Genomic DNA, 14,971 nt, shown 5'->3' with positions numbered 1-14,971 from the left:
GGCTAGATATTTGTATGAGAGGTGTCTATGTCAGTTTGGGTACGTTCAGGGCATACCACGACCACTCCATGTTGTGACATCTGAGGGCACTAATAGATGGTTTATGTCTAACATTGCTACCCGTGCCATGGACAATGTCAGGATGATTAGTTAGAGTGGTATGTTATAGTATCACAACGTCGTATCATCCCATCTCCTCAGCCTACTGATAATGTTGGACCTTCTCTTAATGAAGGACCTTTTGATGGCGTGCCATTGTCTCCACCTGGTATGACTATCCAATAGTGACTACAAAGGATAACACTTATTTCAGATAATCTTATGGATTTGACAAACCCAAACGGCGAGGTTTATGCTTTGACATCACAGATAGCATACATTGCATGTGGTGGACCTGAGTAGATTTTATTAATTTGTTTGTTTTTTTGATGTTGATGACATTATTTGTATATTATTATCTTATCTTGTCCTGACATTTCATTAGAAGAAATTAGCATTACATTACTTAACATGAACATTGCTTAACATAACTTAATAAGAAAAATTATTTATTCTGTCGAACCTTCTTACTTTGAATTTCGTACCAGAGATAATCACCATCAGATACAATTGTTAGAACATAAACTAATATAGAACATTAAAGACAAACGAAAGTAAAAGACAATGGACACAATCTTTATTAGCGCAGTTCGTCTTGTTAATTCATTAGGATTTTAGTGTTGCAAGTTATATATATAATACTAAGGTTCAATTTTTCTATACTTTAATCTTCAGTTTCTCTTAACAAACATTTATTTTTATCTATAATTATTTCAACAATATGATTTATAGACAAGGATCCATAATTATGAATATGAGTCATACTCAATTGTGATGTCTTAAATTTGATCTTTATTTTTTGAATTAATCCTTCATGTTGCATTAAACACTAGCTTATAAATTTAAAATAATGCATATTTTTTCATTCTCCAAAATAACTGGTAATTACAGGTTTTTCTTCTTTAAAACTTCGAGACGAGACCATTGTCATTATCTCACTCAAACTTCCTAAACGATTCATGGACAGTTCCTTTATATTCGTTGTTATTGATGTGTAGTTCATGAATCTAATAGTGGAGACAAGTTTTTTCTTAGACAGAAAACCATATAACACATTAGATAATTATGAGATGGATGATAATGATCCACAAATTTACAGAAAGTAAATACTATGCATAGTGCTAAAATTTGATGATAATACACATTATAAGATTAATTAATAGTTTATAATGTTTTCACATTCAAATGTACACTTATATATCACCTACAAACATCCTGAAAAACACCAAGGCTCATATCATGATAATGCCCTGAGGAGGATATAAAGGATTCCATAGATTCAGTGTTCTGCTCGTCTCGTCGTCCAAGCAGATCGATCAATCAACCATACTTATACGTACGGTGGTTCCGAAATATTTCAGATTAAAAACTAGACATTTCAATGTCTGAAAAGAAACCAAAAAGAAAAACAAAGACAAATCAAAAGGCTATTATTATTTATCTTCCGCTTTAAGGGAATTTAGCCTTCTTATCCTTTGATCAAGCTCCTTCATCACTTCAGGTTCCTGTTTTTTCCTTTGTTTAGATATTGTATTTGTCGTCATCGAACCTATTTTATCGAATGCAACCTGCAAACATGAAAAAGGGTGATAACAAGGAAACCGTAATGTACGATATATAAAATATAAAATATCGAAAGGAAATCAGTTAGATAAAGATATGATTCATATGAGTTATTGAAAACTGTCTTACGGTTAGTAAATCATCTGGATCGAATAGGTGATGAGTCGTCGTATGCAGAACATTGATTACTTCTCCAACATGATGAGTTATTACTAATTGATCTTCCTTCATCTGCAATAAGAGGTGAATGAAAGCCACAAATTAAGATTCGGAGAATAGTGTGTTTATCAGATGGAAAAACAAGAGCGAATAAAAAGACTACATAATTGTACCTTAAAAATTGCCAAGGCGACGTTAAATATAACCTTAGCCCCCTCGTAGAAAATAACATCCCATACTCGTAGTGTTGTCTGATTCAAAAAACAAAATATTAATACGTCGAACAATTTAACGTTTCAAATGTAATAGTTTTATTGCTTGATTATTTTAACTAACCTCCGAAGGAAGGCTCTTTGAGAACAGGCAAAGGAACCACTCGGTGGTAACAAGGGAAACATCGAATTCCAAACCTTCCAAATGAGTTGCAATCCTGCATTTCCATTTCGGCAATTTTCAGAATTTTTACTAAGAAATAAACATGATACAAAGCTAACATAACACGTGGCCTAACAATACTACCTCGGGCACTTTTTAGTAAGTAAATCTTTAAACACTCTTTGTTCAACGTGACATCCTGATAAGTTGTTTGTGTAACAGTCGTTAACCAGGACATTTTCCAACAAGACAGCAAGCATCCAGAACGCATCTTCTTCGGTTTTCATGACCAACAACAACAGTGCTGCAACATAATTTAAACCCTGGAGCAAATATGAGACATTTAGTCGAGTCAAATTCAACGTTACCAGACACTATCTTTCATGTATATAGCAAGGGAAGAAACTTCAGAAAAAGAAGGAGATCAAAACTGCACATACCTGACAATACCCAACTTCAGAATCACGGAAAGAATACGCAACAAGAACACGCCTAAGAGCAGCATGCCCCTCGGGAGTATCTAACCAAGCATGACCCGGGAAAGTTCTCGGTAGGTCCTGTAATATTTTTTTATGAAAAACAAATTAGAATAAGAATAAATTCAAAGTACTCTCAAACAGACATCAATTTTAAAGAATGCATCAAACAACTAATGGAATTCATAATTGTTGGAAAAGTAAATAAATAACATCCATATCTCGAACAGTCAAGATATATAAAGTTGGTCTCGAATCTTTAAACTGCATCGAGGAGAGGACCATACAAGCTCGTGTGTATTTCTGATCAGCATATACCCGAGAACATATACATTATTTACAAGAGCTAACACTAACAAATCCCATAGTTAAGCTAATGGTTGTAAATATAGATAGAGCTTGCAAATGCTTCACCACTCATCATTGTCATCCATAAATAATACATTTTGCTCATCGGGGAAAATATATGAAAGTCAACCCTGCGAGGATCATAAATAATCTGCAGCAAGATTTGTCTGAAAAACTAATAAAAAAATCAACAATGTAAAAGTATAGACAATGTGATTCTCCCCATCAATTTCAATTGGAGATGATCAACAACACAGCAGAACTTCAAATACATGTCAAATAAAAGGGAAACAAACAAGCCATAAGGATGATGTTACACACAAACAACAACGACATCAACAACAACAATCAAGTCTTATCCAACTATGTGGGGTCAGCTACATGGATCAATTCGCGTCATAATGATCTATCCAAGATCATGCTTCAATCTAAACCGTTAATCTCGATTGTGTTATGATCAAAATACGTGATCAAAATAATCAAACCCCAATTGTGTGATGATCATAAACAAAAAAGGCAAAAAAAAAACTCACATGATCTATCTGTCTAGTAGCAGGGGTGACCTTCCCCTCCACAGCTCTTGTCAAATCATCATAATAACTATCAGGAACGGTGGACTTTTTCTTCGCAGCACCGGACAACGAAAACCAAACCTTAGGCCTAAGAACAGGCGGAATCCCTTTCCTTATCAGCTTCTTCAAAGTAATAGCATTAGCCAATGCTGAGAATTTCAATGAAGAAGTAAGAGCACTCCCTTGTCCTATGGTTGTATGAAGATACCAATTAACACCCTTGTTAGCCTCCAAAGCCCACCAAACTCTACCCTGTTGCCTCACCTTCTCCCTAACCTCATTCAACACATTGACATCATCGACATTCCCTTCGACCGTAAATCCGTAAAGGTCTTGGAATTTAACAGTCAGATTTGCTCTTCTAGAATGAATACTAGGCCTCAAAATTGATGCTTGAGATTGGTATTCAAAGGCAAGATCAATTTTGCTTTTTGTTCCATACATTTTTTCCTTCTGTTTAATGGGCACAAAGGGGTTAATGTTAATGTATTGAGAATTGGAAAAAGGAAGGACCTTTTCAAACTGAAACAATGAAAGGGTCCATTTTGAGGACCTGGGTCATTGAGATTAGGTGAGAAAAATCTGATTCAAAATCCTACAGCAAAATTAACAAAGATAAAAAAATAAAAATCAAATTTTGAAAACCCTATGTTGTTAAAATCAGAAAGGATGAAACAAAAATTGGTAAATTGAGCTTGAATCTGTTGTAGACTGAGGTTGTCTAATGAAAAAAATGTGAACAATTATATGAATTGGGAAGGGAAAAGGGAAAGAATTGGAGAAAGGGAAAAAGAGGACAAGAATAAAACCCTAGAATTTAGGGAAAATAGTTGAAATTGGAAAAAAGTGTAAAAACAGAACGGGAAAATAGGCGGTGGTGATATTCTGAGCTGGTGAGGTACTTTCGCTATGCTTGATTCTTGCCACAAAATCTAATCTTTTTGCAAAATGCTATGCTGTGGTGTGGTGTTTGTGTTTCTATGTAATCTAAGGTGTTTTTTTTATTTTATTTTATTTTATTTTTTTGGTTTGGAATTTTAAATTTTGTTTTGGAAAAGGGACTTTTAGAACGTTGTGTTCATGATGTTTATTGATTATTTATTTATTTATATTGCTAGTGGTCAATATAGTTAACGGATCGGATTCGTCGGACTCGGATCAATCTGATAAATATTTATTTTAGACGTGTTGAATATAAACTTTTAATTAAATTTATATATTTATTTATCTTGTTCAATTCGTTTTAAAAGTAGGGCAAGTTGAGGTGGAGCTGGCCGACTAACAATTTTTTTTATAACACATAGGGACGGAGCTCAAAAAGAGAAATTACATAGACACCGGTCTAGGAGTGATCATCCCCATAACATTATCTTCTAAAAAAGTTATAATTTGATCAAGAGCAACATCAAACAAAATACTGCTAACCTTTGAAGAATATCCAACATTTGCTAAAGCATTAGTGCACTTATTAAACTCCTTATACGTACGAACCACATTCACCTTTTCATGTAGCTCAAATAAACGACAAACATTTTTCACCAAAGATTGTCAAACTATACTACTTGAGACTTCACTATTTAACACCTTCACAACCGCCATAAAATCAACATTAAGCTCTACTTTATCTAACCCTAGTCTCTTAATATACTTCAAACCTTCAAAAACTCCTCATAACTCGACAACAAAAGCACTACAAGAGTCCAGAGATTTGGAAAATCCACCAACCCAATGCCCTCTGAAATGTCTTATAACTCCTTCACAACTAGCTCTATTATTTTTATTACACGCTCGATCCGTGTTCAATTTCATTATCCTTTTCGAAGGTTGCTTTCAACCTATCAAATAGATCGATTTAATTCCTTCTACATCCTCGTTATTTATTTGTTTTGCAATATAATATTCATTCGAAAATTGCATAACATGATTGGCCAGACTATGAAGTCTCTTAAAGGCCTCATCATGCAATTTTCTATTTCTCCACTCCCATAAATAATGATAGATCATCTCCCAATAGTCTCTTCATTTTATCTCATTAATCTTAATGCACTTAAAATTCATGTTTAGATGAATCTAATTTTTAAGATCTGTATGGATTAAGTTATTCATAATATTACCAGGTATTATATTTGTCCATATTTGCATGGAATTAGGGCAATCCCTAAACACATGCAAAACTGTTTCCAATATATTACCATAATATGAGACATAGGATGCCCCATCCATTTTACTCTTTGTATAATTAATGAGAATCCTATCACGATCTAAAATTCACACAAGACATTTGACTCTCTTTTAACGCCCAACTTCCATATTTTATTCCAATTATTGTCCTTGTTATCCTCATCACTTTTGCACAACATTATGTATATACCTGTAATAAAAAATCTTTTTTATATTCGTTCCAACCGTCATATATTCATCTTTTCTATATGTTGCTTAAGGAGGAAGATAAATTGTTATTATTTGAATTAATTCATGAGATAACTAACTCTGCTTCATCTGCCAATTTGAATCACCATTAGAATCCATCGGCTCACAAAACTCACTACACATATATCTTTCGAAATTGGCAAACCATAATCAATAATATGTAATCCAAGTTCCAACCAACTATCTTTTGAAGCATCAATGTTTCTATCATCTCCTATAATCCAACTACCTTATGAAAATAGATTAGGCGACAACTTCACGATTGCTTTTTCAAATACTAGAATGAATGCTCCAATAATTAATAATAGCAAGCTATTACAATCATATTTATTATGCAACACCTAGCACCAAAGATATTCTAAATTGTTATGGATCTTCCAACCAAGTTTAAGAATACAAGTCTCATAAACTAATATTTTAAAAATCGACTATGATATGGGTTTGATAAGATCATATGATCAAGGGGTTGATAGTCAAACCATACAATTATTAGTTGAGCTACATGACTAAGTCACATAAAATCAAATGATTTGGTCACATAATATGGGTTTGATGACAAAATATATAAATATTTAAACGGATTGAGCCGAATGATCTGATCGCTAGCTAAAAAGTTTTTAGAAAACCACGACACTAAACAAATATTATTGTAGATTAATTAGGTTATGTTTGAATTGATGGAACGAGATGAAATAGAATAACTTATGATGGAATGCAATGATATTCCATTGTTTAGATTAGTTAAAATTGGATGGAACATAACATAGTGAAGTGATATGGAATCTTCATTCCGCTCCACTCTATTCCGTTTCATTTCATTTTGCTCATTTTCATCATTTCATGATATCTAAACGTAGTATAAATTAATTGTTTTCGGTTTTCTTTTGTGAGCAAACATAAATATCTAATTAATCAGATTTGTATTTTTTTAGAATTTATTTTTAAAAAATCTATCTTATACTTTGAAGTTATGTTAATTTACTATCATTGAAAAAAAGAGTAAATATTAATTCTTTTTATTTTTAAACATTTTAATCTATTGATTTATTTTAGGGTTGACCGGTTTGAATCAATTCTCTCGTATTTGATTATATGAGTAACTTATGTTTGGTTTAATTTTTAGAAAGAAAGAAAAATAAGTTTAAAAAAATAGAATTGATTTTGAAATAATTGTGATGTGTTTGTTATTCTAAAGTAGTATCGATTCTAATTAAAATTAAAACTTAAAATTTTTAAATTTCAATGTAATTTTTATTAAAAAAATACATAAATAAATCTAAATATAAATTATTTCAAATTTAATTCTCTTTTAATCAAAATAAAATCTAAATAATTAATTCACAGATAACTAATTTACATTACCGAAAAATCATATTCACATTTAATAGTCAACTCAAATGAATACCCGTTGACTTTTCAATTCGATTGGTTCAAAAGATTGTTCTAAGCTAATCGTTAAACTAATACAAAGTGATGGTAATGTTAAAGATTGTTCTAAGCTAATCGTTAAACTAATACAAAGTGATGGTAATGTTAGAATGTAAAATTGTAGGGTGGTTGTAATTGAAATGTGTGCCGGAGTGGAAAGTATGTTAAGAGAATCATTCATTGGTGAATCATATGAAAAGTCAAAACGAAGGAATAGGTTCATAATCAAAGAATAGTTCAAAATTTGAAAATGGAGATAGTAGCCTCCTATTCCTTTAACGTGCAGAGGATTGAGATAAACTTTTTAAAATACTAGTATAATAGTGGGACATAAAAGGGAGCCTCAATGACTCAAGTCTCAATCTAGATAAGTTAGAGTTAAAAAGAAGAAAATAAATTAAATATAAGTGAAAATCATATTCAATTTGTAACGATGTTTTAAAAAGTGTTTAGTATTTGAAATTGACAGCAACATTTATAATTATATCTTCAATATTCGTATTTCATAATAATATTTAATTTTCTTTAAAATAATTTTTAAATAATCAAAAAGTGAGGAGAAAATTGAGACAAGAAAGAGAAAAAAAAGAAGATAAAACATTGACCTATTTTTGCAATCTGTTGGTGAAGGCAATGATGAAAATGTGACCCACAAATTTGAGAAAAAAGGTTGGTAATATGTGGGACCCGTTTGGTAGGCCCATCTTTTCACTTACGCCAAAAGGAACAAATCACGTGTGATTTGTGAGTGTTATGAAAGAAACAACACAATAGAAGAAGAGGATCTCACTTAAATTCAATTTCAAACCAACACACTCAAAATTGTTCTTCCATCTCTAAGCTTTTTTATTTATTTTATTATGATTATAGTAATATAAAGAGTTTAATGATGATACTTTGGTAATTATATAAATATTATATTGTCAAGTAATTATAATCAATCATAGTTTCATATGTAATATATTAAAAGTATGTTTGAATAAAGGAAAATATTTTTACTAATGTGAAGATTATAACTAATTGAAAATTACTTGTACATACAATTTAAATTTATATAGTTTTTTTAAAAGAAGTTACAGTAAATCTTTGTAAAAAAAAAATAGAGATAAATTTTTATTTATGTCAATGAAAAATTTATAATATTTTTTAATGGAAAAAGTATAGATATATTTCTGCTTAAAGTGGATATATTCAACTATGTGAATATTTTTGTATTTTTATTTTTTAAAACAATTTTTATTTTATTTTTATAAAATTTCCGATGTGTATTCCTTTGAAGCTAACTCATTTAAATCATGATAAAGTTGTTTTATCAGCTGTGAATTTATGTGTTTGTAAGTACAACTATCTATAATCGTTAAATGTCCACGATGATTTTGATAATAACATTATTTGAAGTCTCGTCTTATAAGAAGAAGCAATGATTTATATGATTATATCAAGATGCTTATGTGAGATCAAGATGTAAAACCTCAAATTCATAAGGAAAACACCTAAAGTCAAGCGACGTTCGGCGAAATCTCTAATGGTGATGTATATCAAAGAAGTTATATCAAGCTTCATTAGTTAGAATATACAAGTCCAATATAAAGTGTTGAATCAATGATGAATCAAGCAATTGATATTAAAGTTTCAAATATTTTGAAAGAGAATAAGTGTCTGAGTGATTAGTGTATTGTAAAGGTATAAGAGTAATTCTCGAATTACTAGGGCAACTCACATACCCACCTAAAAATGTTTTTAAACCTTTCTGATTTTGCTAAAACACATTAAAATCTACGAAAGAACTATCAAGGTTCATAGTCACTTATGAAGCATCTGTACACTCCCTAATCAATTAGTGACTTAGTCCAATCGATTATATCTAGACAAAAAGCTACTTAATTAATTAGAAGTACTTGTAATCGATTAAAACACATAATAGTTGTAAGGTTCCATTTTGAGATTAGGGTTACCATCATTGGAACCTCTTAATCGATTAACCCTAGTGTTTAATCGATTAAATCATTAAAATAACCATGATATTTTTTACTTTTTGAGCCAAAATTTTCTCCTTTAAATAGAGGTGTTGTCCTTATTTTTCTACACGATACAAATTGAATCTATAACTATTATTTCTCATTTTTATTCTCTCATATTTCATCTATTTTTGTTTCTTCACAAAATTTCCTTAGTGCTATAGAGTGAAATATATCTGTGAGAATTTTTGCGATGTAAAGTAATTGTAATTTACTAAAGAGGACATAGTCTCTTTTGTAATATCATTGAAAGTCTTTGTTTGATTGGTTCTTAGCTCAGTCTATGAAAAGTTCTTTATTGGTTCTTGAGATTAGGTAGATAAAATATACGTTTGGTTCTTGAGCTTAGTCTAATGTAAAAGCTTTTTTCAGTTATGAGATTAGCCCGGTATAACATCTCTCGTTTGTTTTAGGGATTAGCCAGTCTAAAATATCTCGATTGATTGTAAGAAAGTTTGTAGGTGTAATCTTTAAATTTCTTTAAAGTGGTAGGCTGAATGTATAGTGCACGCTCTTTTTCCCTTATCACTTTACTCTATTGCTTTATTTTATTTACACTTTATCTTTTTCTCTTCCTTCTGAACTCAAACTCTTTCCGATAATAAAATTAATCCAAAAAATTTCAATATAATGGGTTTTTATAATTGGACAATATTTTTTCGAACAAAACAATTAACTTTTTCTTATATATGGAGTCACTTGTTCAACACCAACTCCTCTCTTACTCAGGGATGCACCTTCTACGTTACAAAATTGGACGAAATATTTTTTCAGCTCTCTTTAATATTCTTTTTAAGAAGTATGCATCCGATTCATTAGTTTGTTTATTTCAAGTTCATCGAATAATGTAATGAATTAGGCCAAGTCTATAAGCCCATTATAATTAATAAGGTTGAGTCACTATCCTTTACAAGGATTTAGATAGTGAGTAAATGGTGTATGCCAATATTATAAATAGGTAATTGGTGAATGTAATGATCATCAATGAAATAAATGGAAAAGTTAATTTTAGTTTTGTTAGCTTCTTTTAGTGTAGTTTCTCTCTATTTCTCTTATAAAAATCATGTTCATAACAAATAAACTATTGTAACTTTAAGATAAGGTCATAAAATATGCTATGGATACACATTTGTATGTCTTCCCAAATTTGTATTGAGTTTAGTGGAATAGAGTAATACCAAGTATATGTTATTCTTGTCAAAGATAAAAGAAACAATTAAAATTTGTGAAATTTATTATGTTTTTAAAACCATTGGTTTATTGGTTTTATCGATTTTGATTGATTCTTATTAGTTAAATAGTTTATCCAATTTAATAATCATATCAGACTAATAATCTATTTGATTTCCATTTCAACTGATTCGAGCGATCAATCTTATTTTTAAAACTCTAATCAAACCTACTAAAAAAAATCTATCAAAACTACATTTGTCCAATTTGGTAACACTATATATTTTAACTTTAACTGGATTAAATATTAAAAAATGATGTGAAATTTACATGTTCAAATAAGACAAATCTTTTATACACTAAAATCAAATGTAAAATTTTACTATGTTGCCACTTGTATTGTATAACACATAAGAAAACACAAATATTTATCGTCAATAATTAACACTGGATGATAGTTATTCAATATGGGCCGGCATGGTTCTTAGTTCTTACATTGGGCTGAACCTGGCCGGTTGATGTGGACATACCTCCCAAATGCTTTGGTTTTGATGATTGTTTAATTCCAAAATATGTGGCATTGTATTTCAAAATATATTATTGAAATGTGTTTCTGATTATATATATTTCCACAATTTTATATTTATGTGATTAAATTTTAACTTCAACATCTTATTTACAACTGTATAATATAAAAAAGATACAAATAAATATTGTTTTCTTAATTTTAGGGTCAGTTAATCAAACTAAGCTGTCTTCACTACTTCATTGTGAAAATCATTTAATTGATGCATGCTACAATATTATATAAATAAATGAACTAAATTTAGATGTAGATTTTCTTTTAAATTTTTTTAAATATTAATTTATATCTAAAGTTTATAATTGTTATTTTATTATATTAAATTTATAAAATATCTATTCTAATATAGTTTATAATATGTACAATAGTACTGACATTGTTTATATTAAAATGGCAAAACAGACATGTTTTTTTTGGATATGCGCACTTTGGCTGCATTTTAGTGCGAGACGGACTAAAGATTTAGACCATCATCTTTTAATTTCTTTTCACGAGTAATTTTTGTGTTTTTAAGCTTAAAAGATGCATTGCTCGTAGACTTTTTGCGCTCCTCCCTCACTTTTTTACCGGATGGGCCTAGGTTTTAGGCCTACAACCTCAAGTATCTCCATCTCGTTCCATTTTTTTTTAGATTTTTTCGGGACGAACCTAAACGGAACAGACATGTCTGTTTGCCACTACTACTAATATATATATATATATATATATATATATATATATATATATATATATATATATATATATATATATATATATATATATATATATATATATATATATATATATATATATATAATTTGCTTTATGTTTATAATCTATTATCTATCTACTCTACTATCTATTAAAAATCAATTGTCTGAACACTCAAAATTGTCCTTTCTATACAAAATTATTTACATAAGAAAAGAAAATTTCTTTAGCCACCTCCCTATGGGGGTCACTCCCAGCGAAAAACCCAAATTACCCCTGCTTCGGAAATGAACTTCCGAAGCATTTTTTTTTTAAAAAAATTTCTACAATTCGGAAGTGCATCTCCGAAAACACCTCATGGGGGGTGTTTTCGGAGATGAACTTCCGAAAACACCTTTGTTCAGATTTTGGGGGGTTTCGGAAATGAACTTCCGAATTATGCAGAAACTGTGTTTTTTTTTAATGTTTTTCTTAACAGTCTCGTATTTTGAATTAAAGGAAACCGGGAAATAAAATAAGCGACATATAAACAGAAAAAACTAATATGATAAAAAAAAGTAATATATACAAGCCGATCCAAATCCAAATAAAAATAGTGTGCTAAAGATACAATCCGAAAACAAAAAATAAATAAACCCGACCACTACTGGGTGTGCCTAACCCTCTCTCCCTGTGACCTCCTCTGCCGCCTGTATGTCGCCGCACGGCCCGCATCAGTGACGATCATCTCCATCACGGCGACTGCCTCTGGACCACCCTGATGAACGACACCTCGATCCAACGCGTCCCGCCCAAGCATCTCTATCCGCTGGCAGATCGGCATGAGATCAATGGCGTGGTCATCCTCGGCCTGCTGGTTCTCCAGGATCTCCTCGTGTGCTGGCCTAGGAGCGCCGGGAACGTCGGGTCTCAGCAGAGGATGTGACACCCGGTAGAACCATGTGACGTATCCCTCCACACTGTGCCAGTCCTGTGTGACCCGAGTGCGACGGTACTCATGCGGTACCACATGATGCTGCCAGTCCTCCCATATGGCAGTGAGCTGCACTCGGGTCACTGTGTCGGGAGCAGCCTCAGAGGGTGACCTGGGTATCTGCTGCACGAATCCGAACTGACGCATGCACCGCTCAGGGAGATACCGGACCATGATGCCGGTCCCGCATGCCAACCAGCCTGAATATAAAGCAATGTCGTCAAAGGGGACAACCTGAGCGTAGTCGCTGAACGGCCTCCAGGTGACGTCGTCGTGCATCGTGCGGTCCAGGTATCCACGGTATGGTCCCACCGCATTGTTGCCCCTCTGGAGAACGTATCTGGCGGCCCTGGGCATGGCGTCAACGTACACAGGATCGATGTGGAAGCCGTGGATGCGGGAGAAGTAGGAGATGATCCAGCTCTGAAATAGAAACACCATAATGTATTATAAATAAATACGAAACAATTAAAATAAAATGAAACGTACCGTAAGTAGTGTGCAGGATCCGACCAACTGCCTTGTCCTCTAGTTAGAGGCCTCATTCAGCTTCTGGAAGAGGTATGCCAGAGTAGCTGCCCCCCAGTTCCACTAGAGAATGGTATCCAGGTCCATGAAGTAGGGGAGGTAGGTCACGTCGACGTACCTTGCACTCTTGTCCACAAAGCATGCAGCGCCTACCACATGCATGTACCAGCACCGGAGAGCGCAGCCGCGGTGATACTGTGTGAATAGATCGTCACCCGCCTCCTTGGCATCGGCCGCCGCGTCCAGGTGGTGCTCGAAATAGCGGCTCAGTGTGGTGAACCAGATATGAGGCCCATTTGTCGTGATGCACTCGAAGTCAGCAACTTCGGACTCCATGCCCAAATAGAGTGCCATCCACTGACTGGCCTCGACCCTCTGGATCCGGGAGTGGGTCAACAGCGGCCCCTTGATAGGCAGGTGGAGAAGACACTACACATCATGCAAGGTGATCGTCATCTCCCCAACCGGCAAGTGGAAAGAAGACGTCTCCTTGTGCCAGCGCTCCACAAATGCCCCCTGCATGCCGTGGTTGATGGTGGTGTACCCCGTCATGCAGAGCCCTCTAAGCCCTGAACCTCACACCGCGTCGTTAAACCACTCAGCTGCTGGTTTAAACAGACTGAAAATCTTTCGGGCGTGGTTCACCATTTTCAAAGGATTTCTCTCCTGTTACAAAAAAACAAATAAAAGCATATGTTAAATAGAACGTTAAGAAAATATCGAATAAACGTCTAAATTATAAACGGTTAAATTAAAAAAAATACCTCTCCCTCCCAGATACGCCGAGCGACGTGATCGTGGTAGCTAATCAGCACGGAAGTGTCAAAGGGCCCTCCCGGGTAGCTGTCCTCCTGCTCATCCTCCTCCCCGGGTGGACGGTCAACATCCGGTACCCCCTCCGGCTCGTGGTATGGCACTGCCACCTCCTCCTCCTGCTCCTCCTCCTCCTCTCGCTGGCGGGAAGAAGATACTCGAGCCAGCCGACTCCTAGATCCAAATGAAGAGGTACCCTCTCCCACGTCCACGGGAACTCGCACACGTCGTCCCCGGCCCTGCCCCCGTCCCTGTGTCGACGCCAGCTGCGCCGCCGCCCGCTCGCGTCTAGCCGACGCAGTCTGGGTCTCTCTACCCTGTCTGATGCGTGCTGGTTGGTTGCCTGACATGTTCCTGTAAACAATTGAAATCGATTAATATGCGAGACAAAAGAAAAAACTAAAAAAATTGCACTTCTGATACAATTCGGAAGTTCATTTCCGAAACTGGGATGGAGGTGTTTTCGAAAATGAACTTCCGAAACACCCCTGCGCAGAACTTCTCTGCAACCTCCAATGGCAGACCCCAAAATTAAACTTCACACTTATGTCTACACATTCTAAACATCCTAAATATCAGTACCAACCTAACCTAATACATTTTTTGCTATTTGTAAACACCCTAATATGAATTTTAATCATAGATCTAAAACTCAAAATGCTTACCGATTGAAGAGATTGGAGTGCTTTTTAATGTAGTATAGGAAGCTTATTGGAGCCTTTTATGTAGCCTTGGAAGTCTTTGCA

The 14,971-nt window shown here is 33.7% G+C and overlaps 1 protein-coding gene across 1 annotated transcript; it reads right to left on the bottom strand.

The window, feature by feature from the left end:
* Positions 1 to 1,226: 1,226 nt before the first annotated feature.
* Positions 1,227 to 4,565, bottom strand: LOC131615636 (uncharacterized). Its single transcript, XM_058886777.1, has 7 exons — positions 3,554 to 4,565; positions 2,637 to 2,753; positions 2,341 to 2,519; positions 2,158 to 2,251; positions 1,995 to 2,072; positions 1,792 to 1,893; positions 1,227 to 1,667 (listed from the first exon to the last, which is right to left on the bottom strand). Exons 1-7 carry the CDS (start codon positions 4,034 to 4,036, stop codon positions 1,533 to 1,535), a joined length of 1,188 nt encoding a protein of 395 aa, XP_058742760.1. The 5' UTR covers positions 4,037 to 4,565; the 3' UTR covers positions 1,227 to 1,532.
* Positions 4,566 to 14,971: the final 10,406 nt, after the last annotated feature.

Source organism: Vicia villosa, linkage group LG7, assembly GCF_029867415.1.
Source record: "Vicia villosa cultivar HV-30 ecotype Madison, WI linkage group LG7, Vvil1.0, whole genome shotgun sequence".
Lineage (NCBI taxonomy): Eukaryota > Viridiplantae > Streptophyta > Magnoliopsida > Fabales > Fabaceae > Vicia > Vicia villosa.
Note: the sequence above shows the minus strand (reverse complement) of the source record. Positions and strands in the feature narration are given on the sequence as shown.

Bases quoted from the DNA above. Each gene is read 5' to 3' on its own strand.
- LOC131615636 (XM_058886777.1), bottom strand. From the start codon at position 4,036: ATGTATGGAACAAAAAGCAAAATTGATCTTGCCTTTGAATACCAATCT. The intron at 2,754-3,553 runs GTGAGTTTTTTT...AAAATATTACAG, and splicing joins CTACTAGACAGATAGATCAT to GACCTACCGAGAACTTTCCC. The intron at 2,520-2,636 runs GTATGTGCAGTT...TATTTGCTCCAG, and splicing joins CTGAAGTTGGGTATTGTCAG to GGTTTAAATTATGTTGCAGC.